The 20,170-nt window shown below is 38.9% G+C and overlaps 1 protein-coding gene across 6 annotated transcripts in view; it reads left to right on the top strand.

The window, feature by feature from the left end:
- arhgap10 (Rho GTPase activating protein 10) overlaps positions 1-19,958 on the top strand; it is a 127,487-nt gene extending 107,529 nt beyond the window's left edge. The window contains exons 22-25 of one of the 6 annotated variants that reach the window (XM_036574917.1): positions 10,613-10,732; positions 13,220-13,311; positions 18,289-18,346; positions 18,780-19,958. In XM_036574917.1, the coding sequence (XP_036430810.1) occupies positions 10,613-10,732; positions 13,220-13,311; positions 18,289-18,346; positions 18,780-18,795 (286 nt within the window). In that variant the 3' untranslated portion in view covers positions 18,796-19,958. Of the gene's footprint in view, positions 1-10,612; positions 10,733-13,219; positions 14,530-18,288; positions 18,580-18,779 lie in introns of those variants that run through there. The other 5 variants (XM_036574915.1, XM_036574919.1, XM_036574916.1 and 2 more) reach the window with 5 other exon arrangements.
- Positions 19,959-20,170: the final 212 nt, after the last annotated feature.

Here is a 20,170-nt window from a genome sequence, read left to right as displayed (position 1 = left end):
TACAGCAGTGGTCACCAACCCTGCTCCTGGAGCTCTACTCTTCTGTCAAATCTAGTTCCAACTACAGCCTGCCACTGCTCTACAGTCTCTCTCTGTTCAGGGTGTCTCATGTGTCTGCCTGTCTTCTGTCCGTCCATCAGTCTGTTTGTCCATTTGTCTGTTCGTTTAAGCTGCCACGCCATCCTTCCATAGGTGCACATCCTGCAATAAAGTGAATAAGATCCTTACCGTCTTTAGGACATTGCCATATACATAACTGAACTGGTGGGCACCACCTGCGTAGCCGGTTTTACTCATGTCCCCCTGCTCACGCTGTTGGCTTTAGTTCTACTTCAGTGGCATTGCAGGATGGAAGTGTTGGACAGAGGGATGATTTTTTGTTTCATGATGCGCCAAATGTTTTGTTGGTGAGTTGAGAGATGTTGTCTGGACGGAAGCATATGTTGTTCTAAAATCTTTATATACTATTCAGCATTAATGGGGCCATTCGAGATTTGTAAGCTCATACCATCAGAGATGCCGGCTTTTTGAACTGTGCGCTGGTAACAAGCTGGGTCCGTGTACCTTCTGTTCATTTGTTTTCATTTTAAAAGCAAGTATTGAAAAACGGCGGTTCTCGTTTCTGGTTCTGTTATTGTCGGTGGAAAAATCAAGAAATAGCTTTGTTTTACAATTTCACAAACATCATAAAATCAAAAAACAAACAAACAACAATGGAATACAGGGCAGCCCCTTAGCAGTGTAGATCACCTCCGCTCCCTCCGCTTCATGGTAGACACTTAACCCAACTAACTAAACACACACCCAGGTGCGGCGTCAGGTGGTGCTAGAGGGTGTGGAAGGCCCCCTGAAAATCGTTCAGCGCCCACGTTATCAACCTTGAAAAATGTTGAATTCCCTTGTTTGATTCAGACCCATGGCGCAGCTCTAACATGCCTTTAAAGCTCCTTTCCCCCCCAAAACCGGAGTCAGCGCTGCCGCCACATTGTTAGAAGAACACTATCGAACACGGGACAGCACACATAGCAGGAGTCGGGTTGCGTGTCAGCGCAGTTTTTTGCTAATAGACGAAGTCAGTAAACACATATATAGCCTTCCATAATGCCAGATCTAGGCTGACGTTCTCAATATTCATGCTTGATCTTTCCTGGCCTCATAATTTTTTAACCGCGACTGCCTGATTCTGAACTCCTGCGACCATGGGTGCACTTTGTACGTTTATTTTTGGTTAATTTGAATCAGTAAACTCGACCCCTTATTCCATTGCTCTTTGTTTGTTATTTGAATTTTTGATTAGTTTGTAAAATTGTAAAATTAAGCTATTTGTTGTTTTTCGACTGACAATAACAGAATCAAAAACGAGAATTGACCCATTTGCCGTTTTTCAGTACTGGATTTTGAAATGAAAATCAAAGGAACAGAAGGTACACGGACCAAGCTGGATGGTCTCTTTCCTCTTGAGTCCGCAGGACACGGCGTCCGTGGTTTCCAAAAAGAATTTCAAATTTGAAATCATCTCACCACAGAACAGTTTTCCATTTTGCCTCAGTCCATTTTAAATGAGTTTTTGCCCAGAGAAGACAGCAGCATTTCTGGATTGTATTGACATATGGCTTCTTCTTTGCATGACACAACTTTAACTTGCATTTGTGGATTGTACGGCGAACAGTGTTCACAGACAGTGCTTTCTGGAAGTGGTCCTGAGCCCATGCAGTGATTTCCGGTACAGAATCATGCCTGTTTTTATGCAGTGCTGCCTGAGGGCCTGGAGATCACAAGAACTGACTGCTGGTCTTGTCCCTTGTGTACAGGGATTTCTCCAGTTTTTCTGAATTTCTTGATAATATTATGTACTGTAGATGGTGGTATATCCAAAATCTTCACAATTTTGACAGTGAGGAACATTTTTCTCAAATTCACTTTGTTGAGATGCGTTGCTGCCATCAAGTTCTAAATGAGTTCATGTTTTTCATGAAATGGTAAAATGTCTCATAAGATCTCGATAAGATTTGCAAATCGCTGCATTCTGTTTTTATTTACATTTATTTTACACAGCATCGCACCTTTTTTGGAATTGGGGCTGTATTTTCCACCCCTGCCACTTACACGCCCACATATTCCATATCACTCACGCATTTCAACTCTCTGGCACTCTCTTATACTGTTCAGTTTTAGGCTTGTTCCAGTCCATACACCCTCACTCTCTCACCCACTAGCACACAGACTCGTTCAGTCTCACTCACTTTTTCACTCTCACATACTCTCTCTCACTGACTTTTCTTAGTTTCTCTCCTTTCAAACAATACTATTCCACTCTGAATACAGGCCTTTCTTCTCCTAGTGTTTCTCTCTTTCTCTTTGGCTCTCTCACTTTCTCTCTATCTCTCCGTCACTTGGCCTGGAGTCATGGCCACAGACGGGGCTTAGCTTATGTAACGCTCTGTTGCGCTCTCTCTCTCTCTCTCTCTCTCTCTCTCTCTCTCTCACTTTCTCTCTCTCATTCTCTCTCTCTCCCCTCCTCTCTCTCGTCGCCAAGCAGGAAGTGCTGCAGTAAGTCCTGCACTGTGTGTGTGTGTGTATGTGTGTGTGTGGAGGGGACAGGTGGCTGCTCTCTTTCACTGTAAACACTCGCATGCTCGTTCTGTGAGGATATTCAGTTTATTTACTCATCTAACACACACCCTGCTGTCCATACAGCCCGCTCCATATCTCCCATACCATCCCTATATCACTCCTACAGTGAATCTGATTGTTTTATGATTTCTTATAAACTTTGACTTTTAGAAGTCGGCCTTCGGTTTGGGACCTTCTAAACCACATTGGTTTGTGTGCGCAAAACAAATGAAGATCATTTTGAGTGGGTTGAGAGACGGTTTGGGCATGCATTTACAGAGATGAGATTGATCACAGTCCAATGTTTGTTATTAACATTAGCCTAGCATCTCCCGTTGTCAGCTAAAGAAGCACACGTCAGATATCAAACATGTCTTGGCTGACGTGCATCTGGGGTAAGTGATAAATCATGTCAGTTTGATGTTTCCCTGAAATATTCCTTTAAACTGTTTGCTGATTATTTAGTTAATAGTCGTAAGACTTACTATTTGGTAAGTACTATAAATTATTCAGTAACAGCTTTGAAAGTGATGTAGTACAGTTTATGGTATGAAGCTTTCATCTTCAATATAGAGAAAATGAGGGCTGTAATTATTCACAGTAATTAATGGTTATTGTGTGGGTAAATGAACCCTGCTGCATTGCTCTGCTTGTTTGTAGACTTATTTATGGCAAATGACGTGCATTATATATTAAGTAATAAGTAAGTATAAAAGCATGTGCAGTTTCCTCTTATAGCTTGTATATCCCATTTTCTGCACTGCTGTGTGTAAGGATAGTCTAAAGAGACAGTAGCTCATTTGTATGGCCTTTTATTTTGTCTTGAATCTTTTCTATAATCCTAGCTGGAATTGGGCGTGTGTTTGAGGATGGTGATAATAAGGCTTCATATGCGATTCCAGCATCAGTGCTATTTTTGCCGCCGCAAAATGAGGGCAATTTTCCTCGGTTTGGCTTAGTTGTAATTGTAAAAGCAATTTTAGGTAAAACCGTTTTTTTTTCCTTATGGTTCTGCTGGTTGCTAGGGCAACTGTATTAGATTATATATTTTTTTCCCCCACTTGATTTAGCTCTGCACTGAGAGGTTGAGCGAGTGGATAAAACTCACAGCTGCTTGTGTGTGTTTGGAGCTCAGGAGTGTGTTATTTCCACAACTGTTCTGAGGTGAAGCTCTCAGATGAGCTGATAACAGCTGACTGAGTGTGTTTGTGTGTGTAATTGTGGGTAAAGGTGTAGGTTAGGGCTTGTGAAAAGGTTTAGAATGTGTGTGGGTAAGTTTAGCACAGTTGTATGCAAGAGTTTGTACACCCCTGGTCACATTGCATGTGTTGTTGATTTTCTGAGTGGTAATAAGTTTGTATTACTGTTTATTTGCTGATTTGAACACATAAAATGTGGCCTGTGCAAAAGTTGTGACACATTTAATGTTTTATGTTTTCCATTATGTTTAAAGCAGCAAATACACAAATTATGCACTAAAAATTGCATCATTTTCACTTAGAAAATTAACAAAACATGTAATCTGATGGGGGTTATTCAAAATTTTATATACGACACTTTGTGTTTGTATTGAGCGCTTTCTGAGGACCAATGATAGGAAAACATTAGGGTGTTTGGACATTTGGCTAATCCTCATCTAAAAAAAAAGTACTCACAACTTTTTGGGGAAAAGAATAGAAGATAAACTAAAAGTCACTTGACTTAAAAGATTTCTTTTTGGTTGTCGTTATTGGGGTCAAGTCAAGTCAAAGTTTATTTGGTAACACTTTACTGTAAGGTTCTGTTCATAAGCCTACATGACACCTCCATAAGCTTGTCATGACATCTGACATAACCCTACATAACCATTTATAAATGCTTATTCCAATAGGCATCATCTGTCGTAAAGGCTAATTTACCTAACTTTGATCAAAACTGGCAAATGTACCCTTTATAGCAAATTACACCTATTTTATAGACATTTATGTAGGATTATGTCAGTTTTTACAATAGGTGTTGTCAAAAGGCAGCTTTACAGAAAAAAAAATTAGGGGGCCGACTCCCCAAGCAACAGTGGCAAGGAAAAACTCCCTAAGAGTAAGAGGAAGAAACCTTGAGAGGAATCAAGACTCAAAGGGGAACCCATGCTCCTCTGGTCGACACTGGATCAGTTGTCATAAACTCCTAACTCTTCACAAACTCACAGTTTTTGAGCTGAAAGATGAGATGAGATGAAACTAGGTTACTAGGGTTAGCTGAAGTAACAGAACATCAGTCTTGATCGCCTGCCTTTCTTTTTAAAGCCACATGTACGGTGGCTTTTTTGTGGTCTCATTATGGGTCTTATTTAATGTAGTAATGCTAAGTGGTATGCTGTAGACAAACTGAACAGTGCTGAGAGTCGCTGAACAGCGCCTCATGTTGGTTCCAGTCTGTGCCTCTACATGAAAAACAACGTTTCAGTGCGTCAAATGTGCCTGAAGCCTTTGTAAAAGTATATATAAAGTTTATGTCTGTTGTCATGAAAGTCTTTTGAAGGTGTCATTGTAGCCTTATGACTGCTGTTCTGCAGCAGTGTTACCAAAACATCTTATTACATACATATAGGTACTTCCATATAGGGATGGATGTAGTTGTAGCATTACTCAACTACAGTATTTCAGAAGTGCATGGAAGGTTAATGAGTGGATTTTTGTGTGTGTGTGTTAGAGGTTAATGAGTGGATTTGGTGCAGTGCAGTTAGAGCTCTGTGCTGATGTGCAGCAGCTGAACACTCAAAGCTACTGCAGAGCAATAAATCACCTCCACTCACACACACACACACACACTTATACACACACATATACACACTCTCCAGCCACTTTATTAGGAACACCATCTTAATACTCAAAATTTCTCCAGTTTACCTCCTTGCCTCCTTGAGTTTTGCATGCCGTTATTCTTTTCCCAATAAAGGCTTCACATCGCTATGTCTACAAGACGCATGTTATTACTTGGAATGCATAGATACCAATACTAGTATCAGGTATCTGTCCGATACAAGACTCATTTACTCCGATATCACCTTATACTATAATGTAAGCCTAGTGTATTGGCTAGGATGGTTTTGGTTGGTGTGACTTGGAGGGATGGATGCTGTCAGATCACCTCTTGTATTCAGAGATGCTTTTTTAATCACTGTTGTTGTAAAGAGTAGTTATTTCAGTAACTCCAGTTCTCATCTGACCTCTGTCATCAACACGGTGTTTCCACTCACAGAACTGATGCTCATTGATTACTGTTACCATGGATGAGATGCGTTTTGAATAAGAGGAAGATAAATAGATGTCAGGTCTGTTGGTGTTGCGTTGATAAAAGCTAAGTGAGGTTATTAAGAAATTGGAATTTCTGTGAGTCGTGGGTGTACTATTGTGTAAGTATCTATATAAGAGTCATCGTTAAGATTTTATGGGATCCAGTTGCTACAGGCCCTCCTGCGCAATGGGCCGTACTGCGATAGCCGAACACCTTGACCTTCCAGTATTTACACCAATGGGTACTGATCCCTTCAAAGAGGCTGAATATCGGATAATATGAAAGTTAAATAAGATTTATTTCAGACTTATTAAAGAAAACAACATTATAAAAAAGATTAGTCTTTGTTTCACTTTTAAAATGAAAAGAGCTCTAAAATAGTTCAACGATTTCACATCCTCAGCTTGTTGTGTGAATTGTAAATGAATAATTTACAAAAATAGAACACCAACATCATTTTGAAATATTGTGGTTATTTTTTTTTCTATTAATTATAATTTGCGTTTCATTTCATGTATAATGTAAACGTCCCTTGAAGCGTAATGCAAATAACCATCAAAATTTGACTGTTATTTTTTAATCAAAGAAGAGTTTTTATTACTGTTGTTATATTATAATTTTGTTATTATTGCTGTAGGTAAACGCAGTAGTTAGATCTCTCACAATTATTCCATAATTGAACCATTGCCTGATAGCAATTTTTTTATCAGAATTTAATTGAATGTTTATCAGTTGAGTCAAGGTAAAATCATGTAAATAAAAGAAAGTAGAAATTGCATTTATTAAAACATCATATGTCTTATGTACACAACTAAAAATTTAACTTCCTACTTGGTGTTTTACCACCTTTAGAGGGCAGCAGTGAGTAATGTTCATTTATTTGACCTCCAGCTGATTTTGTCATCAGTTGAGAACAACAAAGTATTGACATTTAAGAAGGAAGACAGCTAATCAGCCAGTTAGGCCATTTTAGGCTTGTACTTTAATATAATTCAGTTCAGTTAAAAAAAAAAAAATCAATGAAATTAATAATTGCAATTATTTTCATGGCAATTAATCAAGTTAAATTTTCATGATTGTGCCAGGCCTGGTAACAGTGCAGTGTTTACCATCCAATAATGCAAAAATCAGAATGTTCAGCAGGTGCTGGAAAACAATAGAGAAATGGATAGGACTATAAAGACAATACAGTTTGATAGATATATTAGACAGCAGCACATAATAGCAGCAGTCAAGAGAGGAGTTAATGAACATTTGTGGTGTGTGTGTGTGTGTGTGTGTGTGTGTTTGTGTATGTGTGTGAGAGAGAGAAAGGAGGTTAATGTTGTTTGTGATGTTTTCACTGCCTGAAGTGTTTTCATGTGTGTTTCATATCCGGGCTGTGATGCTGCAGTGCCTGCAGACTTTTACACAAAAAAGTCTTCTCTCTTTCTCTTTCTCTCTTTCTCTCTTTCTCTCTCTCTCCCTCTCTCTCTCTCTCACTCTCTCTTCTCTCTCTCTCTTCTCTCTCTCTTTGAGAGGCAGCCTGGCTCACTCAGAGCTGCACAGATTTCGTAGGAGGAATAATTATGAAGGGAGATCGCAAATGTGTGTGTGTGTGTGTGTGTGTGTGTGCGCATGTGAGAGAGAGAGAGTGTGTGTGTGTCTGTCTGAGTTTGATCCAGTTCTGTTGCCTTTTTCTGTCTGTCTGTATGACCTTGCACTACCGCTTGTATTTGTGTGTGTGCGTGTGTGTGTGTGCGTGTATGTGTGTGTTTTGAAGTAGTAGAAAAATAGAAATAGATTATTCTTGCTCGTTTCTCGGCCGCTGTCCCGTTCTTATCTTCAATCAGTCTGGGTTAATTTGGTGCAGTAGGCGTATGTCTGTAAGTGTCCTCTGTTAAAGCTGGTTATTATACCTAAGTCTGTTATACTCACTGTAATAGTATTAACAGTAATAACAGACTGCCAATTAGAAAGAATTCTTTACATGCACTTTTTACATGCAGTATTGTGCAAAATCTTGGCCACATAAGGAAATTGTTTAAAGGGCCTGTATCATACATTTGTCTTGTATTTAATACATTTCCTTGAGGTTCTCTTATGACGTTTGTGAGGTTATATGTATCAAAAACAATCATTCATTTTCACATGGCCATTTTCCAACCCCTGTTTATCCCTTAAACATGCTGCTTTTGTTACTGCGCCTTCATGACTGATATATGTAAAAGAGTTTTGTTCTGATTGGCTCTGGATTGTGCCTCTCAGAGATGAAACACTCCATATAAGATCAGCCTGATTGAGCGGCACTAAACTGCTGTAGACTGAGTGGGTGGGTATATGCAAATGTGCTGGTTTCGTGACACCATATATTACATATATGGACTGTATAGACTGAGAAGTGAGGGGTACATTTTGAATTTTTTTTAACTTTTTTGAAAACGTTATCTGTGCAATACATGATAAAAAGTTAACAAAAAGTAACAAGAATTCTTGTTCTCAGAAAAGCAGTACATACACTATATGGACAAAAGTATTGGAATACACCTCTTAATCATTGAATTCAGGTGATTCATTCAGTCCCATTGCCACAGGTGTATAAAATCAAGCACCTAGCCACGCAGTCTGCCTTTGCAACCATTTGTGAACAAATCGGTTTAAAGAGCTCTGAATTCGAGTGTGGTGCTGTAATAGGATGCCACTGTTGTTTCTTCCCTCCCAGATATTCCGCAATCAAATGTAAGTGTTATTATCAAAAAGTGGAAGCGTTTGGGAACCACAGCAATTCGGTTACAAAGCAGGCAGAAGTTACAGAGCGGGGTCACAGAGTGCTGAAGCGCATAGTGCATAAAAGTCGCCACACTCTCCTGACTCAATAACTGCAAATTTCCTAACCTACTCTGGTGTTAACATCAGCACAAAAACTGTGCTGGCTTTATGGCATCAGTTTCCAAGGCTGAGCAGTTGCATGCAAGCCTTAGATCACCAAGCACAATCCCAGGCGTCGGATGGAGTGGTGTAAAGCATGCCGCCACTGGACTCTGGAGCAGTGGAAACATATTCTGTGGCGTGCTGAATCACATCTCTCTATCTGACAGTCTGATGGACCAGTCTGGGTTTTGGTGATGCCAGGAGAACGTTACCTGTCTGACTGCATTGTGCCAAGTAGGAGGGAAAATGCTGTCCCCATGGTTTTCAGGAGTTGGCCTAGGCGCTGTAGTTCCAGTGAAGGGAAATCTTCTTGCTTCAGCAGACCAAGACATTTTGAATTGTACGCTTCCAACTTTGTGGGAATAGTTTAGGGAAGGCCTTTTTCTGTTCCAGCCTGACTGTGCTCCAGTGCGTAAAGCAAACTCCATAAAGCCATGGTTGGGTGAGTTTGGTGTGGAAGAGCTTGACTGGCCTGCACAGAGTCCTGACCTCAACCTCATCGAACAGCTTTGCTCCTGTAGGTGTCCCAATACTTTTGTCCGTATGATGTATCTTGTGAGCTATGGAGAAGAACAAGTGGTTTGGTTCCTGACTTTTCGGTGAATTTGTTCAGTCCATCTGCCTGATTTTATTTAAGGAAGAATTGATTTGATGAACTAGGTGTAAGCTAACACATTGAAAAAGATAAAAACTCGACTGACTGTATTAAAATTATATTATTATTATTTTCTCAGCAAAAAACACTGCCCGAATAAACAGCTTTTAAAAACATTTAGCAACTGTTTTTAAATGTCTGTTCACTTAAAAAGGAAGCCACAAAAAATTAATCGACATTATTCTAAGTCAATGCTAGATACCATACTGTGCATCAAGTGATTGAAGTGGTTTGAGGTGAAGGATGACCAGATGGCCAGGATGACTAGATTTAAATCGCATTGAGAATATGTGGGACTGTGTTGGGAAATATGTGAATAAGAAAAATCCACGATTATTGGTATGAAAGCAGCAGTGAAGAACAAACAGGAAGCAGTTCCTTTAGCTCAGTGGGTTTCAACCTGTGGGCCACAGGGGTTAGACTTAGTCCTGGACTGAATTACAGGGCCACTGGAGCTTCTAGTGTAAGTTTTGGAAAAATTAAGACAAATCAGCCCCAATTATTTATTTATTTAAGTAGTTCCTGTAGCTTAGAGTAATGCAACCGTTGTTGTCGCTTAGCGGTGGTCAGCGGAGTGATACCGGTATGGTGAACAACATGCTGATATCAGATATTAAACACACCTAGATCTCTTTTCAAGCAGACAGATTGTGGTTGCTAACTGTTAAACAAATGCTACGCTACATCCAGACCTCGGAATTCTTGCCTTTTTGTCATAACAAATAACAGGACATATCCAGAACTGAAGCACAAGTATGTTGTTTTAATACTAAAAGGTGAAATATCACAAAAAAACATGGAGGTCACTTATGCACAGTTTAGAACATTTGATAATAGATAGGTGGTAAGATTTGTTAACTGTCCATTCTACACTATTGGGTTCTGTTTTAGTTATATTGTCCAGGCCTGTCCTCCTGTCTTTATTTGTGTCTTACTGCATTATCTAAGGAGACGTGCATCATATGGCCCTGTTCATTGGCAGTTCTACTGTGGTGAAGCAGCAGTGTAAAAATAAGCTGTCTGTGATCCAAGATGACCACAACAATCCAAAAGCCAGTTCAGAAGTTCATGGTTCACATATAACAGAACCACAGTGGTCACTGTTGAATGGACGTACTTCCCCTGGGTTTCTAAAATGTGTGCTTTTTTTGTTTTCTACAGTGTGTGCACTGCCATGGCATCATGGATGAATTCAACTCTCAGTCCCTCACCGTCTGAGGTCAAAACAGAACCACCACCAGCAGCGGCAGTCGGAGGTCCTGAAGATAAACCAAGTGAAAGGTTTGTTTGCTCTGTTTCTTCACTGCCCAGCAAACGTTTGCTTTTTTTGGGACATTTTAAGTGTAATGTTTGATTTTCACTGTTACTTTTCAATTGAGAAAAATACACGCAAATGTCTTGTTATAATAAAGCAGCTGTGTCCTCATCTTTTTGGTATGTTTAGCTTCAACACTCAACGTCATGTTTATCAAAGTTTCTGCCTTGGTGTGAGAGCAGGTTTTGCCTAAGCACACATTAAAACTCTTTGGGCCCAAAAAATATTTAAACACCTGAAAGATCTCAGTGCTGACCTCACGACAAGAGGATAAAATGACCTGGGTGCTTAGAAAAATTTGGCTTTTTTTCCCACCTTTTATCTACTCTTCTAATGTTGAAGGAAAAAAAGACAAAGACTCTGAATGTATACTACACAATATGTATACACAGTATGTTGAACTGTGCATTATAAAATGGAAATAATATCTTAATTGTGAAAACATTTTGAAGAACCAAGTGTCCCCAGTTAGGGTTTGCATCTCAGCTGTGCTGAATGTTTACAGTTGTTCATTCATCCACTCCTGACTTCCCCCCCTGCACACACACACTCTGCCCCCCCAACACACACACATACAGGCCTCGACTGTCACAGGCATCACATCTTATACTTGTTTTTTTTCTCCAACTTTCCCTTTCCCCCTGTAGATTCACAAATATCCACACATTCCCTTCACCTAAGGAAATACACACACATACACACATTACAGTCATTAGGATGATGTACAGTTCAGCCCCAGACAAAGAAGCCATATTAACTTTCCAACTAAAATGACTGATGCCCTGTGGCAGCTGTTCAAATGCATTCGATTCACAAGCCATTAACACTACTCATACAAACAGGTTCCAAAAAAGGTTTGGCCTTCGAAAAATATGATCTTTCTTCGACTCCATTGTTAGAGTTGGAGAAATTTTGCATCGCATCACATCCACATCCAAACTTTTCTCAGTCTATCCGTCTGAGTGCAGTGTTTTGACTCCAGCCCTTCCCCAAAAAACACACCACTGTTGCTCTGAGGCAATGTATGAAATATTTATCGCACTGCCAGGTGCGGAAGACTCGCTCTGTGCTTTTCACTGAATAGCAGAGAGATAAGTACGAGTGGGGTTAGCCTGGTCCAGTCAGCTATGACATTTTAACAGCACCCTTTTGAAAAAAACACCTCACTTTGTTAAAGAAAAGGCTGCTTTTGTAGTAAGCATTAAGTGCATTTGTACTTCTTTCCCGTCCTCATAGCCCTTTGAAACTTTTACTGAACTGCGGTTATGCGCCTTTTTATTTTTTCAGGGCTGAGAGTGATATCCAGGGAAGGACAGGAGTGCCTAACAGCCGCCAGCTCCTCTGGGCTTACTTTTAAATTTCTCTTCATTGTGAATCGTAGCTGGTGTTTCGTTGTTGGCTCTTCTTCTCTTATTCAAGCCACGTGTGCTGTCTACGTGTATGTACATTTTCAGGTTTAAAAAAAAGTCTTCATAGGCAAACCAGAGAAAAATAGGACTAACCTACAGGATCAACAGAATAGTTCTGACTTTGTCCATGCATTTTGGAGTTTACTTTTTATTAACGTTTTGGTTACCGAGATTAAGATTAGCTTTAAGGTTAGGCTTTTTAAAATTCTTTTTACATATATATCAGTAAGGGCTTCCCAAAGCATTGAGTTGTCTCAGTGTTGTGCACAGTGGAGGGATGGACAGGATTTTTTTTTTAGATCTGAAGCAAGATTACAAGATTGATTTTTGCCTCTCTCTCAAAGATGAAAACTTTCTGTACTGTTTGTCTGATGGTGACAGTTTTGGTGATCTACCAGGTCTCGCATGTTTGTTAGGAGTCCTATTTTCTCTGTTTTTTAAATCATTTTTGAATGCCAGTTTTGGAAACTCCTGTTTTTTCACTTATTTTTCTTTTACTTTCTGCTTCTTGAAGCAGCTGGATTGTTTTGTATCTAATCTTTTCAGACATATCTCCTGAAAAAATAAAAATATTGTCACTATCAGAACAAAACCTTGCATCTTCAAAAAAGTAACTTAACGGGAGGAAAATAGGAAAAAAATCTAAACTTTCAGTATAAGTCAAAGTAACAAGACTTTATTGATGCCAATTTTGGAGCTGTTTTGTTGATCCATTCATCATGAATTTTTGACACAGTATAAACGACAGCTGACATTTTCAAATTGTGTTACAAAATAAACAATGGAAAAAATAGAAATTCAAGGTTTTGTTCCGACAGCTACTCTCCTATGTGTGTACAAAGTATGTTTAAAAAGATGCAGATTGCTTCCAATGACGCTGCCTTTCTGCCTGTTCTACCTTTTAGAAACAATACACACACACCCTTTCTCTGTCTGAATCAAGAGCAGTCGTCAGATTGAAAAGCCACGTCCATCCTAGTCCTCCCCCACCCCCCTTTCTAAAAAGGTGAAGCAGTCCACTAACTGATTGCCTCCATTTTTCAGTGTCACCCTGATGAAAGCCAAGGCTGTGTACCCGTGCGAGGCTGAGCACGATTCGGAACTTTCCTTCCAGGTCGGAGCAATCTTCCACGCCGGTAAGTGGGAGTGTTATCGGCCACTCGCTCACTTGCCCGCCCCGAATCCGCCGGGATATTGGATTCGCCGGACCGAGCGGTTGGCTGACTGAAAATCTGATCTCATATCACCATAGAGAAGGGGGAGGGAGAGAGAGAAAGGGAGGGAGAAGGAGAGTGTCCTGCTGAATCAGTCCACAGAGGACGAGACAAAGTTATAATCATGCAGAGAGGAAATGAGGGTTTCTGGCTTCGAGTGTTGTTTTTCGCACCCTTTATCACACAAGCAGTCGCTCTCCTGGACTTGCTTTGTCTTTACCTTTACCTGTGTGTGAATGTATTGACTGTTCCTTTCTCAAAGTCTTTCTCTGGCAGGTGAGGGATGGTTACCAGTTTAATGATGTTGATATACCAATATAATAATACATACAGTTGATACATTAATGATACTCATATAATCAGATTTTTATTCTAGTAACCAATTAACATATTTTTAAAATTAAAAAATTTTTTAAATACTTACAAAAGTAAATAAAGGATAAATTTCACTTTCCACAGATCCTCATATGAATGCTTTTGCTTCATCAGGATTTTCTCAGGTTTTATGAAATTAATATATATTGGTGCGCCAGATGAAAATGCAAAAAGCATTTGGTAGCATGAGAATGAATTGATACAAGAGGTTAAAAAACTTCTATCAGTATAAAACGTGGTGAAATGATGTCAGCGGCCCTTATTCATCAATGTTGCATAAAGAATGCAGATTTTACCACCTTTAATGATGTAAAAACTACCCTGCGTGTGATTCATGATTTTGTGTGATGTGGAAGATCTGAGCACAAATAATGAATCAGCTTCAGTGCGTGAAAAGAAGCATATTTGAATCTTATTTGCATATCATTTACCTGAAGCACACCTTAATTCATTCAGCGGCTCGTGAGCTTTGTCATTGCATTGTCGCAGTTCGAGGTCGAGCAGTGACTGTTTTGTTCCCCCTACTGACCAGACTTTATAGTATTAAAATTACAATAACTGGAAAGAATAAAATGTGAAATAAACAAAATGGCTTAGTTTTTAAGATAGTAGAATGATGTTACTGTGATGATCCATTCATCTTGAATTTTTGACAGTATAAATGACAGCTGACATTTTCAAACTGTGTTACAAAATAAACAATGGAAAAAATAGAAATTCAAGGTTTTGTTCCAACAGCAACTCTCCTGCACATAAATGCAATTTATGTGCAGATTATTTAAACCCTATTTTTCATTGAAAATAGTACAAAGACAACATATCAAATGTTGAAACTGAGAAAATGTATTGTTTATTGAAAAATGTTTGCCCGTTTTGAATTTGATGCCAACAACAGTTGGGACAGGGGCAACAAAAGGCTGGTAAAGTTGTGTAATGCTAAAAATTAATTGTTAATTGGCAACAGGTCAGTAACATGACTGGGTATAAAAAAGCATCCCAGAGAGGCTGAGTGTTTCAAAAGTAAAAATGAAGTTCACCACTCTGTGAAAGACTGTGGGGCAAATAGTGCAACAATTCAAGAATAATGTTTCTCAATGTAAAATAGCTAAGAGCTTTTTCTCTTCATCATCTACGGTACATAATAACATTAAAAGATTCAAAGAATCTGGAGAAACCTTTGTATGCAAGGGACAAGACCAAAAAACAGTATTTGCTGGCCATGATCTTTGTGCTCTTAGGCAGTACTGTCTAAAAAACCGACATGCTTCTGTAGTCACTAGAAAAAAAGGAAATCACTGCATGGGCTCAGAAACACTTCTGAAAACCACTGTCTTTGAAAACAGTTCATCGCTGCATCAACAGATGCAAGTAAATAATCTAAAACGCAAAAAAAAACCATATATAAACAGTATCCACAAATGCTGCCACCTTCTCTGGGCCCAAGCTCATTTAAAATGGACTGAGTGGAAGTGGAAAAGTGTTCTGTGGTCCTCCGGGCTAAAGACCACTCAGCTTGTTATTAGTGCACAGTTCAAAAGCCAGTATTCATGATGGTATAGGGGTGCATTAGTGCACATGGCATGGGTGATGTGCACATCTGTGAAGGCACCATTAATACTGAACAATATATATACATGTTTTGGCAACATATGCCGTAGATGATGTCTTTTTCATGGAAGGCCTTGCTTATTTCAGCAAGACAATGCCAAACCACATTCTGCATGTATTACAACAGGATTGCTCCATATTAAGAGAGTCCGGGTGCTAAACTAGCCTGCCTGCAGACCAGATCTGTCACCACTGATCAAATTTGGAGGCTTATGAAATGAAAAATACAACAAAGGTTAATAAAGGCATGAGTTCGATCATACATATATGCCAAAGATGAAACTGTTGAATAACAAAAATGTAGTTGAAATTCGCGTGTTGATTTTCTGGCAAGATTTGTCTGTATATAACAGTGATGGAATAAGGGCCAAAATGTGTTAGTGCTTTTAAACATTTTCAGTATATTTTAACAATACAGTAGTAATACCAAAAAAACCATGAGATGATAGTACATTTTCCTACTGTCCTATCCCTTTTTTTTTTGGCATTCATGGCAGCTGCTTACTGCCCACACAAAGTTTGCTGAGACCCTGAGCTCTGGCTATTTTAATTATCAGTGAAAATGAAGAGTCATAGTGCACTCTGTACTTGGATGCTACTCTAACCGGTCTTGCGGGTGAAGCAGATACTGTTGCTCTTCTTTAAAGCATCTGACTTTCTCTTGGCATCTAACCGAGCTTTATGCTTTGGCCATTTTCTCAGCATTGCTGCAGGTGGAAACTTCTCATCTTCCACCCACTTTGGTTAAAGGTCAAACTCCCTCGTTCTGGCTTTTAACTTTACCTAGCTGCACCACAGACCCATGCTAATGGCCAGCAAATTAGCAAGCTTTTCACAGTAATTATACAGTTAATTCTTTCTCTTCAGACATTAACCCCTGAAACTGTGAGGGTCTGCACGTGAGTATCTCACTCTCGTAGCTACAGAACTTAGAAATTTGTTTTATATTGGGTCTTAAGATTGACAAGAGTAATAACCCTACAGTTCAGCTTAGGTGTGCATAATATATTGGCTGATATATTGGGAAAATGTTTATCATAATTACAGGCAGTAACTGCACTCCATTTGTGCTCATACGTGCAGTGGCGCATGTATAGTCTAAAGTGTATAGTCTCAATTCTTTTCTAAATTACTGATGTATAGCATAGTGGATAGCACCATCATCCCACACGTGGAAGACTGGATGTTCAGTTTGCTGTTCACTTCTGTATCAATGAGTCCTTCAGTAAGATTCCTAATGATATATTTAGTAAGTTGTTCTGTGTAAGAGGGTCCACTAAATATGCAAATATCAATGTTTACAAAAATGATTGTCTGATATGACTATGTAAAATGAACCATGGATCAAAATTTAGTTTTAAACCTGCCTTTCGTTCCCTGCACTTTATAGATGGATTGCATTGTGACTTTGTTTTATAATGGAAAAATAGGAAACGTATCAGTATTGGCCACATCAAGGTAATATAGGTTATCATCATCACCCCAGAAGTTGCATCCCTAATATAATTTATAGTGCTCTCTTAAAAAGATGGTGCCTCAAGGGTTCTTTAGTAAAGAAAATGGTTCTGTGTAGAACCATGAACACTCAAAGAACCCTTTGCATGATTCAGGGGTTCTTTGCATCATGAATGGGTTCTTCAGATTGATAGAGAATGTGCTGTAGATGGTTCTGTATAGGATCTTTTTGAAAATGGTTAGCACCCAAAAGGGTTCTTTTAATGTCGGTGTCAAGCTTGTAACAATAGAAGAACCCTTTTGGGTGCTATATAGAACCCTTTTCAAAAAAGGTCCTATATAGAACCGTCTTTAGCACATTCATGCACATTATTCATCAATCCAAAGAACCCATTGATGTAAATGATGCAAAGAACCCTTTAGTCATGCAAAGGGTTCTTTGAGTGTTCATGGTTCTATATAGAAACGTTTTCTTTACTAAAGAACCCTTGAAGCACCATCTTTTTTAAGAGTGTAGTTACTGAATAACCCCACAACCCAGGAGGAAAAGGGGTTTAGAATGTGTTTGTGTGTCTGTGTGTTACTGAATAATGCGTCATAAAGGGGAACTTTTCAAAATTTTTCAGTAGTTAAGATGTGGATGTGAAATTCTCTGTTCTAGAGAAATTGTTTGGAATTGTTCGCAGTGGTGGTGACATGAACCAGATGTCTGGAGAGTTTAATGCCTCTAAAAGCTAACTCACAGAGAGATTTTACATCTAATTGTAACAAATACATCTGAGACATCGTTTTACGGCAGTTTTGGGAATTAATTTTTGCCCTAAAATATACTTTTTTACATGCTATTCTTGAAGGAGAGGTACATGCAGAATGTTTTAAGGTGAAATAGTGGGTGTGTCTCAAAACCTAGTGAGCTCTCTAAGTAGCCGCTGTCTACATAGGCAGCTGTCTAAGAAGGCAGCGTTCCAACCGTCATCTATCCTTATAAGATAGATAAATGAGACGCTCTAGTTAGACAGCAGTGACATCGCCGCTTGTTCCCGCCCACTGCACGAGACCGGCGTTTACTTACCTCAGCCGTCAGAATCACATTTAGCCAACATGGATCTGCTCTGGCAGTTTATATAGCGATTTTAATTGTATTTGCTCTGAATGAAACAGCAAAACAGCTGAGGAAACATCCGATGCTCTCTTGATATTCGGCCTAAATCTTTACTCAGTAGGCAGCATATTTGAGATATCTAAGAATTGGGACAGCCTTCTTGTCGGGAGCGCGCATATTGTGACGTAAAATGCTGTCTATTTAGAGAGCTCACTAGGTTTTGAGACACACCCAGTATCTAAAGAAAATGGAATTTTTCAGATTTACCACTATTTTGCCATTAACATTAAAATAAAACAAAAAACAAAAATGTGGAGGTTCACTGGATAGTAAATGAAATGGCTATATTTGTGTTGTAGACATCGAGACTCCTGGTTCCTGCCACCACCACTGTAAAGACATCAAGAAGTCAGCAAGGTTCTCTCCAATGCACTACTGACATCAAAACTGCATAACCTACACATTAGTAATGTGGTACTTCCCAATAGATGTGGGTGATGTGGCAAAAATATATCATGATGCACAGTACATATCATGATGTGTCCTGTTAATTAATTACTTAATTACATAAGTACTAATTATGCACTTTTTAATGAAACATGCATTTGGTCAGTGATCTCTGAATACTGATGATATCCACAATATGCTCAGAAAAACAGATTATCACACAAAAAAAAAATCACGATCATAAAATATTGTCATATTGCTCACCTCTACCACCCAGTAATTTATAGTAGTTACTAATTAATAACTGAATAATAAGCTTTCAGTTTACTGATGTAGACTGAAATGGATGGTGTTGTAACTTGTCTGGTTTCTGACTTATTTGTGGTCCTCCTCTTTCTTACAGTGACTCTATCCCGTGAGCCAGGCTGGCTGGAAGGAGAGCTGGAGGGTAAACGAGGCCTCATCCCTGAAAACTACGTGGAAATACTGTAACACAGGATAAAAAGATAGAACACTCTATATACATGGTATCCATGGTGTGGCCCTGGCTTTATATACCCAATTCTCGCACTCTTTCTTCTCCTCAACTGTTCTGAGTGACCTATCTAGGTTTTTTCTAGGACTAAATGCGGATGTGGCAGCACAAACCTTTGTTGTCTTAAAGTATAAAGCAGAAGAATAAGCCTCTGATCCCATGCATATGGTGCAGAGTTTGAAGCTGTACATACTAAGTGCAGTGGGGGCGAGAATAAATGCCAGTGTCATCTATATATGTTGTCTTCCTCTACACTTTTTTGTGATTTTAATTCAACAATTTGGATTTACTGCATGGGTGTATATTGTATTTTATATTATTTAATTGACACAGTTGGCTTATTTGAATATCTAATGCACGTTTAAGTGAAATATAAACATATGTGTGATAATGAATACAACATGGCTTTGAAAAGGGTTGTCTTCATTATAGGTTTTTTCATTGTTTGAAGCACTCCTGATGTTGAGGTTGATGGTGTTTGTTGAGCACATTATATATATATATATAGTTATAAGTACATTTTAGAGTTTGTACTGCATTGAAATGCTGTGCCTTAAACTCACTATGCATCCTCTATTTGACGTTGTCCAAGAGTTTGGATGGAATTTATTTTTATTGTACATAGCGGAATTTTTTTTTATGGTATATAAAAAGATAAAAAACTGCCCCAGAAATGAACGAGGAAATAAACAGAATTATTTCACAGTGAGCATAGATGCAATATTGTCAGGTCTTACATTTGTGTTGTATTATATTATCACTCTTTAATAAAGGTCAAGTGCATGTATGAAATCCTCTACAGCTGGGTAAAAGATTTGTGCTGCTCCTCTTGCCAAGACAGTGGCAGCCATGCAGGAGTCACTCACACTGCAGTTTAATGAGGCGATCTCATTTTTCTAAGAGCATTTTATTCTTATGCTTCGTATTTGTGACTGAGCACCATTGCAGTAATTTAAGACAGTGATTTATAACGTCTGTAAAGGTCTTGGCATTGGTTTGATTTTTGTATTGTTGTATATCCTGTTGATCAATGTTAAATAAATAAAGGCTTTTTATTCTTACGTGTATTTTATTCCTATTTATTTGGACCCTGAACAAAGCGTCCCTCATTTAGGGCAGCTGAACGCTGCTGACTGTATCATTTGATCAAAAATAAAAGAGCGCTTTCAGAATGGATGTAGACAGAAGACACTGTGCCCAAGCACGCAACATGAATATGGCCAATATTCCACATAAGGTCATATTTACCCTCCTCGACA

The sequence above is a fragment of the Colossoma macropomum genome, unplaced genomic scaffold, assembly GCF_904425465.1.
Source record: "Colossoma macropomum unplaced genomic scaffold, Colossoma_macropomum, whole genome shotgun sequence".
Taxonomy (NCBI): Eukaryota; Metazoa; Chordata; class Actinopteri; order Characiformes; family Serrasalmidae; genus Colossoma; species Colossoma macropomum.
Note: the sequence above shows the minus strand (reverse complement) of the source record. Positions and strands in the feature narration are given on the sequence as shown.